Source organism: Scylla paramamosain, chromosome 41, assembly GCF_035594125.1.
Source record: "Scylla paramamosain isolate STU-SP2022 chromosome 41, ASM3559412v1, whole genome shotgun sequence".
NCBI lineage: Eukaryota > Metazoa > Arthropoda > Malacostraca > Decapoda > Portunidae > Scylla > Scylla paramamosain.
In genome coordinates, this window is record NC_087191.1 from 420,243 (window position 1) to 445,000 (window position 24,758).

Below are 24,758 nucleotides of genomic sequence, written 5' to 3' on the forward strand. Positions count from 1 at the left end.
AACTAGCAGAGGCAAGACGCCAGAGGCACCTTCGCTTAGGGGGATCCTGAGGAGGGATTGGAGTGATAGGACTAGATAAAGATATGAGATTGTGATCAGAGGAGCCCAACGGAGAAGAAAGGCTGACAGCATAAGCAGAAGGATTAAAGGTCAGGAAAAGGTCAAGAATGTTGGGCGTATATCCAAGACGGTCAGGAATACGAGTAGGGTGTTGCACCAATTGCTCTAGGTCGTGGAGGATAGCAAAGTTGTAGACTAGTTCACCAGGATGGTCAGTGAAGGGAGAGGAAAGCCAAAGCTGGTGGTGAACATTGAAGTCTCCAAGAATGGAGATCTCTGCAAAAGGGAAGAGGGTCAGAATGTGCTCCACTTTGGAAGTTAAGTAGTCAAAGAATTTCTTATAGTCAGAGGAGTTAGGTGAGAGGTATACAGCACAGATAAATTTAGTATGAGAGTGACTCTGTAGTCGTAGCCAGATGGTGGAAAACTCGGAAGATTCAAGAGCGTGGGCACGAGAGCAGGTTAAGTCATTGCGCACATAAACGCAGCATCCAGCTTTGGATCGAAAATGAGGATAGAGACAGTAGGAGGGAACAGAAAAGGGGCTACTGTCAGTTGCCTCAGACACCTGAGTCTCAGTGAGGAAAAGAAGATGAGGTTTAGAAGAGGAGAGGTGGTGTTCTACAGATTGAAAATTAGATCTTAGACCGCGAATGTTGCAGAAGTTAATGAAGAAAAAGTTGAGGGGGGTGTCAAGACACTTAGGGTCGTCGACAGAAAGGCAGTCCGACCTGGGGACATTTATGGTCCCCTCCCAAGATGGGGACTCTGAGGCTGGTGTAGGAGTCGCCATGATGATTTTAAAATTTTTGAGTGAAGGGTGTGTGTGTTATTAGGTGCTTGTAGTTTTGTGTGGAGGAAGAGAGTTGTCTTTAGAGGGCAGGCTGTGACTGCCCCCTTGTGTTGTGAGACACAAAGGGAAACGTTCAGTGAGGTCACAGCTGGGTTTAATGATAAGTTCACAGCACCCCCTGAACAGTGCTTTAGACCTCACTGGGAGTAATTATCGTTTCGGCAGGTGTCTACTGCCTCCTCCAAATTGGCAACATTTCCACATTTTAACAGGAAAAAAAAAAAACATTCTTGAGAACACGCCTAATCATCTGTATGACCTTTGAAAATAGTCTTGGTGAGATAGCAAAGTGTATGTATATATATATATATATATATATATATATATATATATATATATATATATATATATATATATATATATATATATATATATATATATATATATATATATATAGTGGGTGAGGAGTGGGAAAACTGGGCAGGTTGAAAGAAAGGGCAAGAGAGGCGGCGTCAGCGATGTGTGATTTAACTGCTAGTGCCTAATTTACCTCTGGAAAGCGCCAATGTATCATAATTAATAGGGAAATTTGAGGGTGAAGACGAGAGAGTGAATCACATGGCGGTGTTGGAATGGCGCACAATCAGATGAACACAGAAGGCATCATTTTACACTGAAAACAGAAAACTAGTACGAATCAAAGCTTGAGCTGGGCCGGGGTACTCCGAGTCCTGATGAAACGCTGCAAGTCACAGCAAGTGTAAAAAAAAAAAAAAAAAAAAATTGCAGAGAAAAGAGTAACATCTTCCTTCCCCAGGTCCGTGTTCCCTTGATCTCGGCTGCAAGGCGAAAGGCGGCACTTGTAAGTCGAGCTGCGGTGGTGGCGAGCTGAAGTTGTTCGGCCACTGTGACGCCCACTGTTCCTGTTGTGCTGCTCCACGTGAGTATAAAAGAACTTCGGTGTTACCATGAATTTCATGAGCTACACGAGCTATAACACTTGATATCATTTGATCAAAGGAGGTGTTTAGCTACCGGGAAAGTTGAGAGGTTGCATATGATTTTTTTTTTTTTTTTTATGAGTAGAAGGAATTAGTTCCTAAAGAGAGTGATGGATGAATAAAATAGACAGTAATCAGATTGTTAGTGCTGAGTTATTCTGGATCTTTAAAAAGATGGCAGATTCATGGATGAGGATGATAATTGGACATAGGTAAACATGTTTCTCTCAGAGACAGCCACGTGTAGGAAAGACGGCTTCTTGCTGCTTCACCTTTTTTTTTTTTTTTCATGTTCTTATATTTTTGTAACACTTAATTAGAGGAGGTGTCTGGCTGGCTGATTGGAAAGTACTGGATGTACCCGCTTCTCATTCTGAAACCCTGACATGGTATTGTTATTACATTTTTCTTTTTTTTTTTTTGTTCATTTTATTTATATTTATTTACGCATTTATTCATTTTATTATATTTAATTATTAATATTTCTTTTTCTTTTTTGTTGAACATGAGCACGATGTTATGATGCCTTCCCTTTTTAAATCAGTCATTATTTATCTGTGTGTGTGTGTGTGTGTGTGTGTGTGTGTGTGTGTGTGTGTGTGTGTGTGTGTGTGTGTGTGTGTGTGTGTGTGTGTGTCTGTTTCTTACGTACATAAATCAAATCTGGAATCGGAATCCATTATAAACATGTTCATAATATCACACTGAACCAAACATCACAAGTATAGAACATGAACTTTCCTTCAACTCCCTCCTGCTTCCGCCATTCCATATAAAAATGCGAAAGGCGACACTTGCAAGGCGACCTGCGATTCAGACGAGCCGAAGTTGCCTTGGCAGTGTGACGCCCATTTCTCTTATTTTAGCCCTGTATGTGAAGACACCATTCTAACAAGAGCTTAAGTACTAAGGTAGCACCATCAACAACTACACATTTTCATCTAGTGACTAAAAAGACTGTAACCGTTCACTGCCATGGTTCTCCTTTGTTAGCGTTCAGAGCGCTTTAAAATATTGTTTCCATGAACATACAAGGAATAATGACACAGAATGGGAGGTTTTGTTTTTCTTCACTAGGTTACAAAAGTGTTGGAAAAATATATCTCTAGCAGTGAATACGTTAAAAATCCCGACATATCCACCAATATATACGAAGGAGGTACAACTTTTAATCAAGTGTTTTATGGTTCATCGCATTAAAGACAGAGATAAGATCCATGGAAACACCTCGAGACTCACAGCAACGGTTCAGATAGTACTGCAGGTCACAAAAGATGAGAAAAAAAAGTCAATACAAAAAAAAAAAGAGAGTTTACGGGAGTCAAATTCAGGCGAGCACTGCAGGTCACGAGTCAGGGTCAGGAGACCACTGCAGGTCTCGAGTCAGGGTCAGGCGAGCACTGCAAGTCACGAGTCAGGGTTAAGAGAACACCGTTACAAATCTTCAAAAGCGACAAAGACTGCAGTTCTTAAAATATCGGTATTAAAAACAAAATCATAAGTATGGTAAAAATATTAAAAGACTACTATAAAAGTAAGCATAAAAAAAGGAAATGGGAAGACCATAAGAACTTAAGTGACAAAAAATGAGAGAGTTGGTATGGTAATGTCTTAGTTACTTAATTTGATTTAAGGTGAGGTGGTACTGACCCCACTGACCCAGACCACTATGCCTGGCGTTGTTCGTTCCATACCCAAGACGGTGATTCCATTGGCTCAAATATCTGGCGCTGTTCGTTACGTGCCCAAGACACTGACCCCACTGATCCAGGCCCCAAGACCTGGCATTGTTTGTTACGTGTCTTCCTCACTTGTCGTCATGTTCTCCCAGTGCAAAGATAAAGTTCTGCCCAATACTATATTAATAATAAAGTAAATAGAATAAGAGCAGTTAAAAGGTGATCTATAGTTTGTTTAGAAGACCAGCCTTCTCCACAAAATCAAGGACCTCCTGTCCCGGGAAGAGAGCCCTCTCTAAAAGTATCAATGACATCTGGAAAAAAAAACATTCTCATCGCGGCAACGGAAAAGATATCACTCCCGCAGCTCCATTAGAGTGGGACACTCCACTAGAGAGTGTCGCACTGTAAGGGGAAATAAGCAGTCATCACAAAATGGTTCGGATTTCCGGGACATGAAGTAGCCATGAGTAAGACGTGTGTGACCCATCCAGAGACAGGCCGGTGCAGTCCCTGAGCGGCGGCGCCCCTGAACAAGGACATACGTCCATGGGCGGAAAGTTATAGATGTTATTTCACCCATCTTAATGGTGGCAACCAGATCTTTCCACCTACCCTGCCAACTGGCAAGAACTGCCATCCTTATACTTATATCATGAAAGCGAATGAGGGTGGAAGGAGCAAATTTTCTGGGCTTGCTCCTCCCTCTCCTCCACCCTCCAACTACTTCATGCTAGCAATTAAAACTCTTTGTAATGATGTTTTCCATGCCCTCGCAGGCCTAAACCTTCGGAAGTCTTATGGACTTGATGGGGTCCTTCCTATTTTTCTCTGAAACTGTGCCTCAGTGCCTAGTCAAACTCTTTCAGCTCTGTATGTCAACATCTACCTTTCCTTCTTCCTGGAAGTTTGCCTTCATTCAACCTGCTCCTAAAAAGGTTAACCGTTCTAATCCCTCAAATTACCGTCATATTGCTTTAATTTCTTGCCTATCTAAAGTTTATGAATCTATCCTTAAAAGAAAAATTCTTAAACATCTATCATTTCACAACCTTCTATTTGATCGCCAGTATAGGTTCCGTCAAGGCCGCTCTACTGGTGATCTTCTGGCTTTCCTTACTGAGTCTTGTTCATTCTCTTTTAGAGATTTTGGTGAAACTTTTGCTGTTGCCTTGGACATATCAAAAGCTTTTGATAGAGTCTGGCACAAAGCTTTGATTTCCAAACTACCCTCCTATGGCTTCTATCCTTCTCTCTGTAACTTCTCAAGTTTCCTTTCTGACCATTCTATTGCTGCTGTGGTAGACGACCACTGTTCTTCTCCTAAATCTATTAGCAGTGTTTTTCCTCAGGGTTCTGTCCTGGCATCCACTCTCTTCCTATTATTCATCAATGATCTTCTAAGCCAAACTTCTTGTCCTATCCACTCCTACGCTGATGATACCACCCTGCACTTTTCCACGTCTTTTCATAGACATCCAACCCTTCAGGAAGTAAGTATTTAACGCATGGAAGCCACAGAACGCCTGACTTATGATTTTTCTAAGATTTCTGATTATGGCCGAGCAAACTTGGTATTGTTCAATGCCTCAAAAACTCAATTCCTCCATCTATCAGCTCGGCACAACCTTCCAGACAACTATCCTCTCTTCTTCAGTGACACTCAACTGTCCCGCTCTTCTACACTGAACATCCTCGGTCTGTCCTTTACTTATAATCTGAACTGGAAACTTCACATCTCATCTCTAGCTAAAACAGCTTCTATAAAATTAGGTGTTCTGAGATGTCTCCGCCAGTTTTTCTCACCCCCCAACTGGTAAGTCTGTACAAGGGCCTTATCCGTCCATGTATGGAGTATGCTTCATATGTCTGGGGGTGTTCCACTCATACCGCTCTTCTAGACAGAGTGGAATCAAAAGCTTTTTGTCTCATCAACTTCTCTCCTCAAACTGACTGTCTTCAGCCTCTCTCTCATCACCGCAATGTTGCATCTCTAGTTGTCTTCTACCGCTATTTTCATGCTAACTGCTCTTCTGATCTTTCTAACTGCATGCCTCCTCTCCTCACGCGGCCTCGTTGCACAAGACTTTCTTCTTTTCTCACACTTATTCTGTCCACCTCTCTTATGCAAGAGTTAACCAGTATTCTCAATTATTCATCCCTTTCTCTGGTAAATCCTGGAACTCAGTGCCTGCTTCTGTATTTCCACATTCCTATGACTTGAATTCCTTCAAGAGGGAGGTTTCAAGACACTTATCCTTCAATTTTTGACTACCGCTTTGGTCCCTTTTATGGGACTGGCATCTCAGTGGTCCCTTTTTATTTATTGGATTGGCCAGTGTCCCTCCTACATAAAAAAAAAAAAAAAACGAGTTGCCGCCTCTTTAGCCAGTCTATCGGCCTTCTCATTCCCATGCGTTGAAGCAGTTGAATCCACTCTAAAATAAATAAAATTAGGGAGGGAGAGAGAGAGTAAAATGCCCCAGGACAGGGGAGTCACTAAAAATAGTAAAACTTGAAACTGGTAAGGTAAAAATGTTTTTAAGGCAAGCATAATGGTAGATAACTCTGCCATAAAAACAGGGGCAACTCTCGCAGGACTACCGCCTCGACAGAAGGAAGGGAATATAACATTATATCCCACTCCTGCATCAGACTTTGAACCATCTGTGTAGAGAGGGACAGAGCCAGAGTGTGTCGAAGAGTGTTCTAAAAATAAAGCATGAGACTCGCACTGTGGTTTTTTTATTATTAATAACAGGAGGGCAGAATGATATCGGAGAAAATCGCCAGTATTCGACCCGATATCCGAAAGTCTTAGGAAAACTAGGGCGAGCATCATATAAGGGAGAACGTGCATCATGAGAAACTGTTGTACAAGTAACAGACTCAGGAAGGCGGTGAATTCGATACCAACACCTCATTACTAGTGACTGACCGCGTAGGTCCAATGGCATGACACCAGCATCCACCAGAAGCCTAGGGATTAGGGATGAGCGGAAAGCACCAGTTGCCAGGCGAATACCAGCGTGGTGCACCGAATCCAACACACGGAGCCGAGCCTCAGTAACAAGACGAATAGATTTCACAATCATACTCTAATTAAGAAAGAATAAGAGTTCGGTGCTAGGAGGGTCTGCTAGGACCCCAAGAAGTATGAACCAAAACTCTTAGAAGTGACAGTGCCTTCATGCATGCTGCCTTAATAAATCGAAGGTGGGGTACCCAAGTCAGGCGACTGTCAAATATGAGTCCTAGGAAAAGAGTTTCTTCTACACAAGAGATTCTTTTATCATATAAATACAAGTCTGGGTCAGGGTGAACACCACGAAGGCGGCAAAAATGCATGGCCACAGTCTTTGAAGCCGAGAAATGAAATCCTCGGGTTGCGGCCCACTGAGAAATCCTACCAAGTGCCACCTGCAGCTTCCCCTCAATCAATGGCATCCGAGCTGCAGAAAAGGAGATAGACAAGTCATCGACATATAAGCTACCAAGAACTCCTTCCAGAATACACCAATGACACTGTTTATAGCTACAGCGAAAAGTGTGTTCTAAGTATACTTCCTTGCGGCATGCTATCTTCAAATGGATGTATTCCTGACAGATCGCCACCAGTCCATACCCGTAAGAAAAGGACGAGATAAAAACTATTGTATAAAAATAGGGAGTCAACCACGAAGACCAAACTCAAACAAACTAAGTAAAATGCCATGACGCCAGGCTGTGTTGTAAGCTTTCTTTAAATCAAAAAAGACTGACATGGTGTTGCTTATTAGCAAATTCCTCACAAATGGAAGATTCCAGAGACAATAAAGCATCAGTCGTACATCGCATTTTCCGGAAACCACACTGAACAGGAGACAAGTAATTACCTCTCTCCAAGTACCACATAAGCCTGATATTCACCATCTTTTCCAGCAACTTACAAATGCATGAAGTTAAAGAAATGGGGCGATAATTGGTCGTTAGCGAATTATTTTTTCCAGGCATGAGAATGGGAATAATTACAGCCACACCCCAAGATGATGGAAAATCACCGGTATTCCAAATAAAGTTATAGAGGTCTTGTAAAAATGTAAAAGCTACATCGGACATGTGGCGCAAAAAGGAATATGGGATGTCATCGGGGATGAATCATGGCACTGGGACAAAGCCATGCGTAGCTCAGACCGAGAAAATGGGACATTATAAGACACTCCATCAGGGGAGGCAAAATTGACGCCAACAGATTTCAAATGTCGACGATGAAGTGCCATAGGTGTTGTTGAATCCTTTCTAGAGACACGTACGAAGTGCTCAGCAAACAGGCCGGCATATGTCTTTGGGTCTGCCACCGTGCCCCACCATGTGGTAAAACAGGTGGGGGAGGAGCAGAGTACTTCATAGAAATTTTGCAGACTCTGTTGAAGCCCTCGGTGAGTGATGTGCGAACTGTGATGGAAGATACGTCACTCTTCCAAGACTCCTGCCGAGCCCTCTTTAAACTGCGGCGAGCACATTCACATGCTCGTCGAAAAGCTTCCGAACAGTGGACGCCCCCACGATGCCGTCGAAGGCAAGAAAAGGCGGCACGCTTTCCTTGAACAGCGCCTGAACTGTCCGCATTCCACCATGGAACAGGACGTTTAGGGATGGGAGGTCTTAGGGATGGAGCAGAGTGCAAGATATCAGTGAAGTATGTTACAGCCTCATCACAGTTTCTTATCTCATCTACTGAGCGGGACAATCCGCCTTATCTAGCTGTCGTCGGGGAGGACGTCGCTGTGGTGCAGTATCAGTTACTTCAATAAAATTGGCAAGTGATCGCTCCCATATAGGTCTGGTAAAATGTTCCACTTAAAATCAAGAAAAGAAATAGAAGTACAGAGAGAGAGAGAGATCTATTGTTGTAAAAGTATTGGTTTGACAGTGGAAATGGGTCACGTCTCCAGAGTTTAAAATCTCCAATCCTGAATTCTCGATAACAGAAGCAATTAAAAGACCACGAAACACATTCCTCAGCATCATCAGAGACATTAGGACAATAGTCATTTTCGCTGTCAACTGGATTGCTTGATGGAATGATTTCAGCAGTTAAGCTGTTATCTCCAAGATGCAGAGAATTTATTACCTTAAGAGTAGCTTTGGCGGCAATGTCAGAAATAAATGTCACATAGCAATACATAGACAATTGTCATCGTACTCGTATTTCAAATGGGTAGGTAGAACAGTTTCAAAAGGCTTCAAAACCGAATGGATAGCACGGTATGACATGAAGGCATAGACACTGATGATCATAAGAGTGTCAAGACAGGACTCAAAAACTGAAACAAGGAGTCTTCCATCATGGTAAGCACAGCAGGAGGAGAACGAGCTCCTGCCTGCACATCACCATTACAACCGAAGAGTGACGTCTCGAGGGTCTGGTCGACCGCCCCTCGATGACCAGAGGAGTTTTTGTTTTTACACATACCGACATTAAAAGAATAAATTAGCTCCAGGGACCAAAGGAAATCGCCTACTAGAGCTACGAGGGGGGCAAGCGCAAGCCGCCGTGAACGGGGTACCTCGACCTTATACGGCCATTCGTTTTAAAAAGTGGCACCTCATGATTCGAAAGTTTCTCCACGACGGAGGTAAGACCTCCCCCACAACGCATCCCAGCCCAGACAGTCAACCATCCAACACAGGACGGCCTCAAAAGGTGGCCCCTCTGGTAAACAGCACCGTTGACCTGTACTGGCACCCTAACCCTGGGAACCATTTAGTCTAGTCCCTCATAGGCTACCTTGCTAGCATGGGTAGCCCTCTCCCCCTAAATAGGGCGGAGGAGGGCCCGAAGTCCCCCCTAGCCTCGCTCACCATGGCATAGGAACATCCAAGCCCTCCACCATGACAAGGTGGTCCCCACTAGGGGAAAGAGAGAGAGAGAGAGAGAGTTTTTTTTTTTTTTTTTGTATGTAGGAGGGGCACCGGCCAAGGGCAACAAAAGCGTTAGTAAAAAATACAGGATAAGTGTCTTGAAACCTCCTTTTTAAAAGAGTTCAAGACATAGGAAGGTGGAAATACAGAAGCAAGCAGGGAGTTCCAGAGTTTACAAGAGAAAGGGGTCAATGATTGAGAATACTGGTTAACTCTTGCATTAGAGAGGTGGACAGAATAGGGGTGAGAGAAAAAAGAAAATCTTGTGCAGTGAAGCCGCTGGAAGAGGGGAGGTATGCAGTTAGCAATATCAAAAGAGCAGTTGGCACGAAAATAGCACTACAAGATAGCAAGGAGTGCAACATTGCGGCGCTGAGAAAGAGACAGTCAGTTATAGGAGAGTAGTTGATAAGACGGAAAGCTATTGACTCCATCCCATTCAAAAGAGCGATACATACATGTGAAACATATTCCATACATGGACGGATAAGGCCCTTGTACAGAGTTATCAGCTGGCAAGGGGCGAGGGAGGGTGACGGAGACGACACAGAACGCTGAACTTCATAGAACCTGTTTTAGTTAGAAATTAGATGTGAGGTTTCCAGTTGAAATTATAAGTAAAGGACAGACCGAGGATGTTCAGTATAGAAGAAAGGGACAGTTGAGTGTCACTGAAGAAGAGGAGATAGTTATCTGGAAGGTTGTGTCGAGTTGATAGATGGAGAAATTGAGAACAATACTAAGTTTTCTTTTTTTTTATGTAGAAGGAACACCGGCCAAGAGCAACAAAAATATAATAAAAAGAAAAAGCCCACTGAGTTGCTGGTCCTAGAATATGTTTCAAAGCGGTAGTCAAAAATTGAAGAATAAGTGTCTTGAACCTTCCTCTTCAAGGAATTTAAGTCATAGGAAGTGGAAATACAGAGGCAAAAAGGGAGTTCCAGATTTACCAGAGAAAGGAATGAATCATTGAGAATACTGATTAACGTTTCCTTTAGAGAGGTGTACAGAATAGGGGTGAGAGAAAGAAGAAAGTTTTGTGCAGCGAGGCCGCGGGAGGAGAGAAGGTATGCAGTTACCAAGATCAAAAAAATAGTTAGCATGAACACAGTCAGTTAGAGGAGAGGAGTTGATGAGACGAAAAGCTTATGATTCCACCCTGTCTAAAAGAGCGGTATGAGTGTAACACCCCCAGACATGTGAAGTGTATTCCATACATAGACGGATAAGGCCCTTGTACAGAGTTAACAGCTGAGGAGCAGGGGTTAGAAAAACTGAGGGAAGACGTCTCAGAATTGCTTAACTTCATAAAATCTGTTTTAGATAGAGATGAGATGTGAAGTTTCCAGTTTAGATTACAAGAAAAGGACAGACCAACGATGTTCAGTGTAGAAGAGGGGGACACCTGAGTGTCATTGAAGAAGAGGGAATAATTGTCTGGAAGGTTCTGTAGAGTTGATAGATGGAGGAACTGAGTTTTTGAGGCATTGAACAATACCAAGTTTGTTCTGCCCCAATCAAAAATTTTAGATGGATCAGAAGTCAGAATGTGCTCCACTTTGGAAGTTAAGTAGTCAAAGAATTTTTTTTATCGTCAGAAGAGTTAGGTGAGAGGTATACAGCACAGATAAATTTAGTATGAGAGTGACTCTGTATTCGTAGCCAGATGGTGGGAAGCTTTTGATTGAAAAAGAGGGTAGAGAAAGTAGGAGGGAACAGAAAAGAGGCTACTGTCAGTTGCCTCAGATACCTGTGTTTCAGTGAAGAAAAGATGAGGCTTACAAGAGGTAGTGTTCTACAGATTCAAAATTAGGTCTAAGACCGCGAATGTTGCAGAAGTTAATGAAGAAAAAGTTGAGGAAGGTGTCGAGACATTTAGGATCGCTATCAGAAGGGCAGTCCAACCTGGGGACATATGTGGTCGTCTCCCCGGATGGGGACTCCTAGGCTGGTGTAGCATTCGCCATGATAATTTTGAATTTTTGAGTGAAGGGTGTGTGTGTGTTGTTAGGTGCTTGTAGTTTTGTGTGGAGGAAGAGAGTTGTCTTTAGAGGGCAGGCTGTGACTGTCCCCTTGTATTGTGACAGAAAGGGAAACGTTCAGTGAGGTCAGAGCTGAATTTAATGATAAGCACCCCCTGATCCAGTGTTTTAGACCTCACTGGGAGTAATTATCGTTTCGGCAGGTGCCTACTGCCTCCTCCTGCCTAGGTTTAAAATTAGTGCACATGCGATGTAATTTTTCCCAGCCTAATAAAAAACTTATACAGACATGCAGTTAGAAGCATCAGAAGAGTAACAATGACAGAAATAAGAAAGTTAAGCAACATTGCAGTAGTGAGAGAGATAGATTATTATTATTATTATTGTTATTATTATTTTTATTATTATTATTATTATTGTTGTTGTTGTTGTTGTTGTTGTTGTTGTTGTTGTTGTTGTTGTTGTTATTGTTGTTGTTGTTGTTGTTGCTGTTGTTCTTATTATTCTTATTCTTCTTATTATTATTATTATTATTATTATCATTATTATTATTATTACTTTTATCTATTTATTCATATATTTGTTTTTTTCATTTGCTTATTTTATTGTTAGGTATCCTTAAATTTTATTTTATCATTACTATTTACTTATTTGTTTATTGATTTATGCTGATATTTTATTTCGTCTCCCTATAGTCACCATGAATTAATAAAATAGAGTACATTCACAGAATTTTCAGTTTTGCAAACATCACAAATACAGGACATGAACTTTCCTTCTACAGCCTCGTGCTCCCGCCATTCCATCTGTAATGTGAAAGGTGGCACTTGCAAGGAGCGCTGCGGTCCAGGCGAGCAGAAGTTAACTTGGCAGTGTGACGCCCATTGCTCTTGTTGTGGCCGTGCAAGTGAGTACACCAGTGCACCAAGAGCTCAGTCAGATAAATAAGACATAATGTAGGTGCTAAGCACAAAAGAATAGTATTGCTGAAAACAAGTTGATGCAGTGTTATTTAAATATGAACGAAATAATTGCCGGCAAGGGGGGCATCGACCAGTCAAGTCCAATCATCAAGCCAAAAGATGTGACGTGTATGTTGACTGCATGTGATACTAATTAGTCAATATATAATCCATTACATATTATTTTCACTCATAGAAACTTCTTCAGTCAATAAGTTTGGAATAAGAAAATAACCAGGCCAACCAACCGACGGAGTCCACGTCTTGGAAGAGCCAATAATGTCCCCAGTTCGGACTGCTCTTCTGGTGTCAGTCCTAAGTGTGTTGACACCGCCCTCAACTTTTCTCCATAAGCTTCTGCAACATTCGCGGCCTTAGATCTAATTTTCAATCTGTAGAACACCACCTCTCCTCTACTAAACCGCATCTTCTTTTCTTCACCGAAACACAGGTGTCTAAGCCCCTTTTCTGTTCCCTCCAACTTTCTCTATCCTCATTTTCAATCCAAAGACGGATGCTGCGTCTATATGCGCAACGACCTAACCTGCTCTCGTGCCCAAACTCTTAAGTCTTCCGAATTTTCCATCATCTGGCTACGACTACAGTCACTCTCATACTAAATTTATCTATGTCATATACCTCTCACATAAATCCTTTCACTATATAAAAAAAAAAAAAAAAACTGATTTAACTTAATTGCAAAATGGAGCACATCTTGATTCTCTTCCTTTATGCGAAGATCTTCATTCTTGGAGACTTCAATGTTCACCACCAACTTTGGTTTTTCTCTCCCTTCACTGACCATCCTGGTGAACTAGCCTTCAACTTTGTTATCCTCCACGACCTAAAGCAACTAGTGCAACACCCTACTTGTATCCCTGACCGTCTTGGAGGTACGCCCAACACTAAAGATCTTTTCCTAACCTCTAATCCCCTTGCTTTTTGTTGTCACCCTTTCTTTTCCATTGGGCTTCTAAGATCACAATTTTATATCTGTATCTTGTCCTATTGCTCCAGTTCCTCCTCAGGAACCTCCAAAGCAAAGGTGACTGGCGTTTTGTCTCTGCTACCTGGGCGGGACCTGAGGAGGTATTATTCTGATTTTTCTTGGAATGACTGCTGCTTTCATGTCAGAGACCCGTCTCTGTGTGCTTAGCGCATAACAGAAGTGATAGTGTCTGACATGAGGACGTACATTTCTCACTCTTTTTCTCGACCTAAACTTCCAAATCTTGATTTAACACAGCCTGTTTTCGTATTATACATGATAGAAAGAGAGGTGGCCCACAAAAGGTACTTCAGCTTTACATCAACTGAATCCCATGCACTTTGTATTTCTGCCAGGAATCATGTTGTCTGTTCTCCAATTAATTAATTAATTAATTAATTAATATAAAATGTCAAAATCTTTCAAGATGTAACTTCCCTCGCGAATTCTGGTACCTAGCCAAAAATACCTCCAATAACTTTACTTCTTCAGCATCCCTTCCTTTATTTCAATCTGATGGGACCACTGCCATCTCATCTGTTTCCAAAGCTGAATTCTTCGTTCAAACCTTTGCTGAAAACTCCACCTTGGATGATTGAGGGCTTGTTTCTCCTCCTCCACCTGCCGACTACTTCATGCTACCCATGAAGATCCTTCTCAATGATGTTTTCCATGCCTTCGCTGGCCTTAACCCTCAGAAGGTTTATGGACCTGATGGGGTTCCTCCTCTTCTTTTCCGGGACTTCGTGCTTGCACCTTGCCTAATCAAACTCATCCAGCTCTGTTTCTCAAACATCTATCTGTCCTTCCTGGAAGTTCGCCTATATTCAACCTGTTCCTAAAAAGGATGACAGTTCTCTTCCTTCAAACTACCGTCCTATTGCTTTAATCTCTTGCCTATCTAAAGTTTTTTTTTTTTTTATCTATTCTCAACAGGAAGATTCTTAAAAATCTATCACTTCACAGCCTTCTATCTGGTCGCCTGTATGGGGTTCTGTTGAGGCCTTTCTACTGATGATCTTTTGGCTTTTCTTACTGAGTCTTGGTCATCCTCTTAGGGATTTTGGTGAAGCTTTTGCTGTTCCCTTAGACATCAAAAGCTTTTGATAAAGTCTGGTGCAATTTTTTTTATTTCCAAACTGTCCTCTTATGGCTTCTATCCTCCTCTCTGTAACTTCATCTCAAGTTTCCTTTCTGACCGTTCTATTGCTGCTCTGACAGACAGTCACTATTCTCTTAAGTCTATTAACAGTGATGTTCCTCAGGACTCTGTCCTGACACCCTCTCTCTTCCTATTATTAATCAATGATCCTCTAAACCTCCTACGTTGATGACCACCTAGCACTTTTCCACGTCTTTTCACAGGCGTTCAACCTTTCAGGAAGTAAACAGCTCATGGCGGGAAGACAGAGAACACCTGACTCCTGATATCTCTGAAATTTCTGATTGGGGCAGAGCAAACTTAGTATTGTTCGATGCTTTAAAAGCTCAATTTATCTATCTATCAACTCGACACAACCTTCCAGACAACTATCCCCCTCTTCTTCGATTACACTAAATTGCCCTCCTCTTCTACAGTGAACATCCTCCGTCTGTCCTTTACTTATTATCTAAACTGGAAACTTCACATCTCATCAATAGCTAAAATAGCTTCTATGAAATTAGGTGCTCTCGTCCCTCCAACTGCTCTGTACAGGGGCCTCATCCGTTCATGTATGGAAAATTATTCGCATGCATGTGGTTTCCACTCATACCGCTCTTTTAGACAGGGTTTTATCAACTCCTCTCCTCTAACTGACTTTCTTCAGCATCTCTCTCATCGCCACAATGTTGTATCTTATACCGCTATTTTCATGTTAACTGCTCTTCTGATCTTGGTAACTGCATGCCTCCCCTCCTCCCACAGCCTCGCAGCACAAAACGTTCTTCTTTCTTTTACCCTTATTCTCTCCACCTCTGTAGTGGAACAGTTAACCAGTATTCTCAAATCATTCATTCTGGTAAACTCTGGTGCTCCCTGCCTACTTCTGTATTTCCTCCTTCCTATGTCTTTGAGTAGAGAGGTTTCAAGACACTTATTCTTTAATTTTTGATGACAACTCTTGACTGAGTGGTCTTATATATATATATATATATATATATATATATATATATATATATATATATATATATATATATATATATATATATATATATATATATATATATATATATATATAATTTTTTTTTTTTTTTTTGTAGGAAGGACACTGGCCAAGGGCAATAAAAATCCAATAAAAAAAAATGCCCACTGAAATGCCAGTTAGGAACCCATATTGGCGATCAGATAGAAGGTTGTGAAGTGATAGATGTTTAAGAATCTTCCTGTTGAAGATAGATTCAAAACTTTAGATAGGCAGGAAATTAAAGCAATAGTACGGTAGTTTGAGGGATTAGAACGGTCAGCCCTTTTAGAAACAGACTGAATGCAGGCAAACATCCAGGAAGAATGAAAGGTAGATGTTGACAGACAGAGCTGATAGCCTGTATAGCCTCTCTACTACTACTTCTACCACTACTACTAATACTACTACTACTATGACTAGGTACTACTACTACTACTAGTAATAAGAATATAACATAAGAAATAAGGGAAGCTTCAAGAAGCGACCAGGCCTACACGTGGTAGTCCCTGTATGAAAATATACCTACCTATTTCTACCTATCATCCCCATCCATAAACCCATCTAATCTTCTCTTAAAGCTCCCTAATGTCTTAGCACTAACAACATGATTGCTGAGTCCGTTCCACTCATCTATATTTGAGAACCAATTTCTTCCTATCTCTTTCTTATACCTAAATTTTTCAAGCTTGAACCTGTTATTTCTTGTTCTACCCTGGTTGCTGATCCTAAGAATTTTGCTTACATCCCTTTTTATTAAAACCCTTATGCCACTTAAAGACTTCTATTAGGTTCCGTCTTAACCTACGTCTCTCTAAAGAATGTAAATTTAACAGCTTCAGTCTCGCCTCGTAAGGAATACTCCTTATCTCCTCTATCCTTTTAGTCATTCTCCTCTGTACTGATTCTAATAGACATATGTACTTTTAATATGGGGACCAGAATTAGGCTGCGTAGTCTAGATGAGGTCTGACCAGCGCCAAATATAACTTTAATATTACTTACTACTTTTGACACTTCTAAAAATGCATCCTAATACCCTACTTGCCCTGTTTCTGGCTTCTACGCATTGCTTTCTTAGTTGGAGCTAAGCTAACCATAACTCCTGAATCTTTTTCGTAACCTGAACCTACCGGAACTTCGTTGTTTATTGTATATCTACTGTGTGGGTTTCTTCTACCTACGATAAATACTTTGCATTTGTTGATATTAAACTGCATTACATGACCCCATTCGGAGTTAGATCCGTTTATTACAACTCTCTCGCCTGTCGCTTAGCCACGACTTTATCCAGTGTAACACCTTCCCATCTATCCCGTGTGCCCTAACCTTTCTCAGGAGGCTCTGATGGGGTACCTTGTCCAGATGTCATAAATATCACCATTATCTACTGCCTCGTACACTTTACTGTTAAAACTTAACAAGTTTGTCAGGCAAGACTTCCCCTTCGTGAAGTCATGCTGTGACTGATTTATCAAGTTATGTTTGTCTAAATGCTCCCTAAAGTTCTTCGCTATTACTTACTCCATTATTTTACCTACAACAGAAGTTAAGCTGACAGGTCTATAATTAGACGCTAAAGTTTTATCTCCTTTCTTAAAGATGGGTACTACATTAGCCTGCCTCCACATTACTGGTACCTCACCTGACTCAAGTGATTTCCTAAAGACAGAAACTTACGGCTTCACTTTCCTGAAGTACTCTGGGATATATTTCATCTTGAACTTTTTTAGCCTATGTATCTCCTGTTCCATTATCTCCTTAGTTACGGTAATATATGTCTCCTTCTCATTCTCATCTGCTCTAAACATCTGCTTACTATTCGGCATATCCTGCATGTTTTCCTGGGTGAAGACAGTTAAAAAAATACTCATTCACAATTTTACTAATCTCCTCCCCAGAACTAAGCACCTCCCCATCTGCTGCCTTTAATGGTCCTATTGTTTCTCTAAAATTCGACCTATATACCTGATATAATCCCTTGGGTTCGTCTTCGCCTGGCTGGCTACCTTTAATTCATAATTGTTTTTAGCTTTCCTCGCTAACCTCCTGCCTGTTTTAACTAATTAATTGTATTGTGGCCTGAAAACCTCTTCCCCTGCCTTTAACCTCATATATATATATATATATATATATATATATATATATATATATATATATATATATATATATATATATATATATATATATATATATATATATATATATATATATATATATATATATATATATATATATATATATATATATATATACGAGTATTATTCCCCCTTCTGAATTCTAAGATTACCTGTTTAAAAAAAAAAAATCCATAATTATTTTAAGAAGTTCCTCTGCTTCCTTGTTACCCACCATCAAGCTCCAGTTGATATTCCTAAAATTAAAATCTCCTACCACACATACCTGACTGTACCTGCCTGCTCTATTTATTTCCTGCCACAGTGAGGCGTTTTCGGTGGCCTGTACACTAATTCCAGTACTACTGACTGTGATCCTTCCTTAATATCCACCCATATCGACTCTGTTTTGCTATCTGTTTTAATTCTACTGTTAATATAACACTGTAATGTGTCCCTAATGTATAACACGACGCCTCCTCCTGTGTATAACCATCTATCTTAACCTCTAAATTAAATACTTTTCCTCACATATCTAACCAAGTTTCTGTTAATGATATCATTTTTTTTTTTTTTTACAAACCCCATTCCTCTAAGCAAATCTATTTTATTCAAAATACTTCCACATTTCATGTAGTAAATACTAAAACTATTCCTCGCCTTCGCTGAGCTAGTTACCTTTTTAGACTGATCTAATTTGTCCTTCATTTCGTCCTCACAAGTCTTTCCTCGGTTCTGACTAACGAAAAAAGTGCTGTAGTGCAGATACCTCTCGCTCGAGTGTTCCGGCAATAATATATATATATACTCGTATATATATATATATATATATATATATATATATATATATATATATATATATATATATATATATATATATATATATATATATATATATATATATATATATATATATATATATATATATATATATATATATATATATATATATATATATATATATATATATATATATATATATGACAGTAGCCCCTTTCTGTTCCCTCCTACTTTCTCTATCCTCATTTTCGATCCAAAGCTGGATATTGCGTTTATGTGCGCAATGACTTAACCTGCTCTCGTGCCCACGCTCTTGAATCTTCAGAGTTTTCCACTATCTGGTTACGACTACAGAGTCACTCTCAAACTAAACTTATCTGTGCTGTATACCTCTCACCTAACTCCTCTGACTATAAGAAATTTGACTACTTAACTTCCAAAGTGGAGCACATTCTGACCCTCATCCTTTTTACAGAGATCTCCATTCTTGGAGACTTCAATGTTCACCACCAGTTTTGCCTTTCCACTCCCTTCACTGACCATCCTGGTGAACTAGCCTTCAACTTTGCTATCCTCCACGACCTAGAACAATTAGTGCAACACCCTAATCGTATCTTGTTCTATCGCTCCAATCCCTTCTCAGGATCTCCCTAAGAGGAGGTACCTCTGGCGCTTTTCCTCTGTTAGTTCGGGGGACCTGAGGAGGTATTTTGATGATCTTCCTTGGAATGACTCCTGCTTCCGTGTCAGAGACACGTCTTTGTGTGCCGAGCGCATAACAGAGGTGATTGTGCCTGGCATGGAGGCGTACATTCCGCACTCTTTTTCTCGACCTAAACCTTACAAACCTTGGTTTAACACAGCTTGCTTTCGTGCTATACATGATAAAGAGGTGGCCCACAAAATGTATTTAAGCCTTCCATCACCAGAATCTCATACACTTTATAATTCTGCCCCGAACCATGCCAAGTCTGTTCTCCAACTAGCCAAAAACTCCTTCATTAACAGAAAGTGTCAAAACCTTTCAAGATCTAACTCCCCTCGTGACTTCTGGCATCTAGCCAAAAATATCTCCAATAACTTTGCTTCTTCTTCTTTCCCCCCTTTATTTCGACCAGATGGTACCACTGCTATCACATCTATTTCTAAAGTTGAACTCTTCGCTCAAAAGTTTGCTAAAAACTACTTCATGCACCCAGTAAAATTCTTCGCAATGATGTTTACCATGCCCTTGCTGGCCTAAACCCTCGGAAGGTTTATGGACCTGATGGGGTCCCTCCTATTGTGTTCCGTAACTGTGCCTCCGTGCTTGCACCTTGTCTAGTCAAACTCTTTCAGCTCTGTCTGTCAACATCTACCTTTCCTTCTTGCTGGAAGTTTGCCTACATTCAGCCTGTTCCTAAAAAGGTTATCGTTCTAATCCCTCAAATTACCGTCCTATTGCTTTAATTTCCTGCCTATCTAAATTTTTTTTAATATATCCTCAACAGAAAGATTCTTAAACATCTATCACTTCACAACCTTCTATCTGATCGCCAGTATGGGTTCCGTCAAGCCCGCTCTACTGGTGATCTTCTGAGTTTTCTTACTGAGTCTTGGCCATACTCTTTTTGAGATTTTGGTGAAATTTTTGTTCTTACCTTAGACATATCAAAAGCTTTTGATAGAGTCTGGCATAAAGCTTTGATTTCCAAATTACCCTCATGCAGCTTCTATCCTCTCTGTAATCACATCATTCCTATTATTCATCAAAGATCTTCTAAACCAAACTTTTTCTCCTATCCACTTCTATGCTAATGATACCACTCTGCACTTTTCCACGTATTTTCACAGACGTTCAACCCTTCAGGGAGTAAACAGTTCACGCATGGATACAGCAGAACGCCTGACTTCTGATCTCTTTAAAATTTCTGATTGTGTCAGAGCAAACCTGATATTGTGCCATGTCTAAAAACTCAATTCCTCCATCTATCAACTCGATTTAACGTTCAAGATAGCTATCCCCTCTTCTTTAATGACACTCAGCTATTCCCCTTTTCTACACTGAACATCCTCGGTCTGTCCTTTTCTTATAATCTAAACTGGAAACTTCACTTCTCATCTATAGCTAAAACAGCTTCTATGAGGTCAGGTGTTCTGAGACGTCTCCGCCAGTTTTCTCACCCCCCCCCCCAACTGCTACATCTGTACAAGGGCCTTATCCATCCATGTATGGCGTACGCTTCACATGTCTGAGAGGGTTCCACTCATACCGCTCTTTTAGACAGAGTGGAATCGAAAGCTTTTCGTCTCATCAACTCGTCTCCTCTAACTGACTGTCTTCAACATCTCTCTCATTGCCGCAATGTTGCATCTCTAGCTATCTTCTACCGCTATTTTCATTCTAACTGCTCTTCTGATATTCCTAACTGCATGCCTCCCCTCCTCCCGCAGACTCGCTGCACAAGACTTTGTTCTTTCTCTCATCCCTATTTTGTCCACCTCTCTAATGCAAGAGTTAACCAATATTCTCAATCATTCATCTCTTTCTCTGGTAAACTCTGGAACTTCCTGCCTGCTTCTGTATTTCCACCTTCCTATGACTTAAATTCCTCTAAGTGGGAGGTTTCAAGACACTTATCCTTCAGTTTTTGACTTCTTCTTCGGATTTAATTCGGGTACCGGTATCTCAATGGGCTTTTTTTTTTTATATATAAATTTTTGTTGCCCTTTTGCCGGTGCCCCTTATATAAATAAATAAATAAATAAATAAATATATATATATACATATATATATATATATATATATATATATATATATATATATATATATATATATATATATATATATATATATATATATATATATATATATATATATATATATATATATATATATATATATATATATATATATATATATATATATATATATATATATATATATATATATATATATATATATATATACTTTTTTTCTAATTTCCCATAGCCGGCTGCGCAACTGATCCCACATGTAATGCAAAAGGCGGCACGTGCAAAGCGAGCTGCGGTGAGGGCGAGCAGAACTTGCCCTGGCTGTGTGACACCCATTGCTCTTGTTGTGTCTCTGCACGTGAGTAACCATGGACAGCTCGAGTACTACATTGGTAGTACTTAATGACTTGACCTTTTAGTAGGTGGAGGTTTCATTTGATTTTGGTTAGCTTTGCTTGGCTTTCTTGTTTGTTTATATATATATATATATATATATATATATATATATATATATATATATATATATATATATATATATATATATATATATATATATATATATATATATATATATATATATATATATATATATATATATATATATATATATATATATTCTATTTTTTTTCCTTCCACAGGCGGCTGCTCTCCTCATGCCACATGTAGTGCGAACGGCGGCACTTGCAAGGCGAGCTGCGGTGAGGGCGAGCAGAAGTTGTCTTGGCAGTGTGACGCTCATTGCTCTTGTTGTGGCTCTGCACGTGAGTAGCCATGGAGGCCATGGAAATTTTGTGAATCTGTCTTTAGAACCGTAAAAGTATCATTAAAATTTGATTGATTTAGTTTGTTGCGCCGCAACATCGCTGTCATATGACGCCGCTACAAACCTTTAAAAGTTCTTAAGATATCGGTATTAAAAACAAAATTCTAGTTTTTTTTTTTTTTTTTTATGTAGGAGGGACACCGGCCAAGGGCAACAAAAATTTAATTAAAAAAAAAAAAAGCTCACTGAGATGCTGGTCCCGAATAGAGTCCGAAGTGGTGGTCAAAAATTTAAGAAAAAGTGTCTTAAAATCTCCTTCTTGAAGGAGTTCAAATGAAAGGAAAGTAGAAATACAGAATCAGGAAGGGAGTTCCAGAGTTTACGCAGAAGGGGCTGAATGATTGGGAATACTGGTTAACTCTTTCTTTAGAGAAGTGGACAGAATAGGGGTGAGAGAAAGAAGAAAGTCTTTGTGCAGCGAGGCCGCGGGAGGAGGGGAGGCATGCAGTTAGCAAGATCAGAAGAGCAGTTAGCATGAAAATAGCGGTAGAAAATAGCAAGAGATGCAACACTGTGGCGATGAGAAAGAGGCTTAAGAAAGTCAGTTAGAGAAGAGGAGTTGATGAGACGAAAAGCTTTCGATTCCACCCTGTCTAAAAGAGCGGTATGAGTGGAACCCCCTCAGACATGTGAAACGTATTCCATACATGGATGGATAAAGCCCTTGTACAGAGTTAGCAGTTGGGGGTTGAGAAAAACTGGCGGAGACGTCTCAGAACACCAAACTTCATAGAACCTATTTTAGCTAGAGAAGAGATATGAAATTTCTAGTTTAGATTATAGAATAAGGACAGACCGAATGTCACTGAAGAAGATAGGATAGCTGTCAGAAAGGAAATTAGAAATGAAGTTTCAGAGAGAAGAATACAAGCGGTAGGAGGGTAGTTCGGAAATCAAAGCTTTGTGCCAGACTCTATCAAAAGCTTTTCATATGCCCAAGGCAACAGCAAAAGTTTCACCAAAATCTCTAAAAGAGGATGACCAAGACTCAGTAAGGAAAGCCAGATCACCAGTAGAGCGGCCTTGACGGAACCAATACTGGCGATCAGATAGAAGGTTGTGAAGTGATATAGATGTTTAAGAATCTTCCTGTTAATGATAGATTCAGAAACTTTAGATAGGCAGGAAATTAAAGCAATAATACGGTAGTTTGAGGGATTAGAACGGTCAGCCTTTTTAGGAACAGGCTGAATGTAGACAAACTTCCAGCAAGAAGGAAAGGTAGATGTTGACAGACAAAGTTGAAAGAGTTTGACTAAGCAAGGTACAAGCACAGAGGCGCAGTTTCGGAGAACAATAGGAGGGACCCCATCAGGCCCATAAGCCTTCCGAGGGTTTAGGTTAGCGAGGGCATGGAAATCATCATTGCGAAGAATTTTAATAGGGATCATGAAGGAGTCAGATGGTGGAGGAGAGGGAGGAAGAAGAAATCTTGAATCGTCCAATTAAAGTCTCCAAGAATGGAGATCTCTGCAAAAAAAAGGGAGAGAGTCAGAATGTGCTCCACTTTTTTTGTAGCTAAGTAGTCAAAGAATTTCTTATAATCAGAGGAGTTAGATGAGAGGTATACAGCACAGATAAATTTAGTTTGAGAGTGACTCTGTATACCTCTCACCTAACTCCTCTGACTATAAGAAATTTGACTACTTAACTTCCAAAGTGGAGCACATTCTGACCCTCATCCTTTTTGCAGAGATCTCCATTCTTGGAGACTTCAATGTTCACCACCAGTTTTGCCTTTCCACTCCCTTCACTGACCATCCTGGTGAACTAGCCTTCAACTTTGCTATCCTCCACGACCTAGAACAATTAGTGCAACACCCTACTCGTATCTTGTTCTATCGCTCCAATCCCTTCTCAGGATCTCCCTAAGAGGAGGTACCTCTGGCGCTTTTCCTCTGTTAGTTCGGGGGACCTGAGGAGCTATTTTGATGATTTTCCTTGGAATGACTGCTGCTTCCGTGTCAGAGACACGTCTTTGTGTGCCGAGCGCATAACAGAGGTGATTGTGCCTGGCATGGAGGCGTACATTCCGCACTCTTTTTCTCGACCTAAACCTTACAAACCTTGGTTTAACACAGCTTGCTCTCGTGCTATACATGATAAAGAGGTGGCCCACAAAATGTATTTAAGCCTTCCATCACCAGAATCTCATACACTTTATAATTCTGCCCCGAACCATGCCATGTCTGTTCTCCAACTAGCCAAAAACTCCTTCATTAACTGAAAGTGTCAAAACCTTTCAAGATCTAACTCCCTTCGTGACTTCTGGCATCTAGCCAAAAATATCTCCAATAACTTTGCTTCTTCTTCTTTCCCCCCTTTATTTCGACCAGATGGCACCACTGCTATCACATCTATTTCTAAAGTTGAACTCTTCGCTCAAACCTTTGCTAAAAACTCTGCCTTGGACGATTCTGGGCTTGTTCTCCCCTCTCATCCACCCTACGACTACTTCATGCTACCAGTAAAATTCTTCGCAATGATGTTTACCATGCCCTTGCTGGTCTAAACCCTCGGAAGGTTTATGGACCTGATGGGGTCCCTCCTATTGTGTTCCGTAACTGTGCCTCCGTGCTTGCACCTTGCCTAGTTAAACTCTTTCAGCTCTGTCTGTCAACATCTACCTTTCCTTCTTACTGGAAGTTTGCCTACATTCAGCCTGTTCCTAAAAAGGGTGATCGTTCTAATCCCTCAAATTACCGTCCTATTGCTTTAATTTCCTGCCTATCTAAAGTTTTTTAATATATCCTCAACAGAAAGATTCTTAA

General features: G+C 40.5%; 1 protein-coding gene across 1 annotated transcript in view; it reads left to right on the forward strand.

Moving 5' to 3' along the window:
- LOC135092788 (balbiani ring protein 3-like) overlaps positions 1 to 24,758 on the forward strand; it is a 109,530-nt gene that overhangs the window by 13,577 nt on the left and 71,195 nt on the right. Inside the window, exons 7-8 of the mRNA XM_063991469.1 lie at positions 1,671 to 1,793; positions 12,204 to 12,326. Of these exons, the coding sequence (XP_063847539.1) occupies positions 1,671 to 1,793; positions 12,204 to 12,326 (246 nt within the window). The remainder of the gene's footprint in view (positions 1 to 1,670; positions 1,794 to 12,203; positions 12,327 to 24,758) is intronic.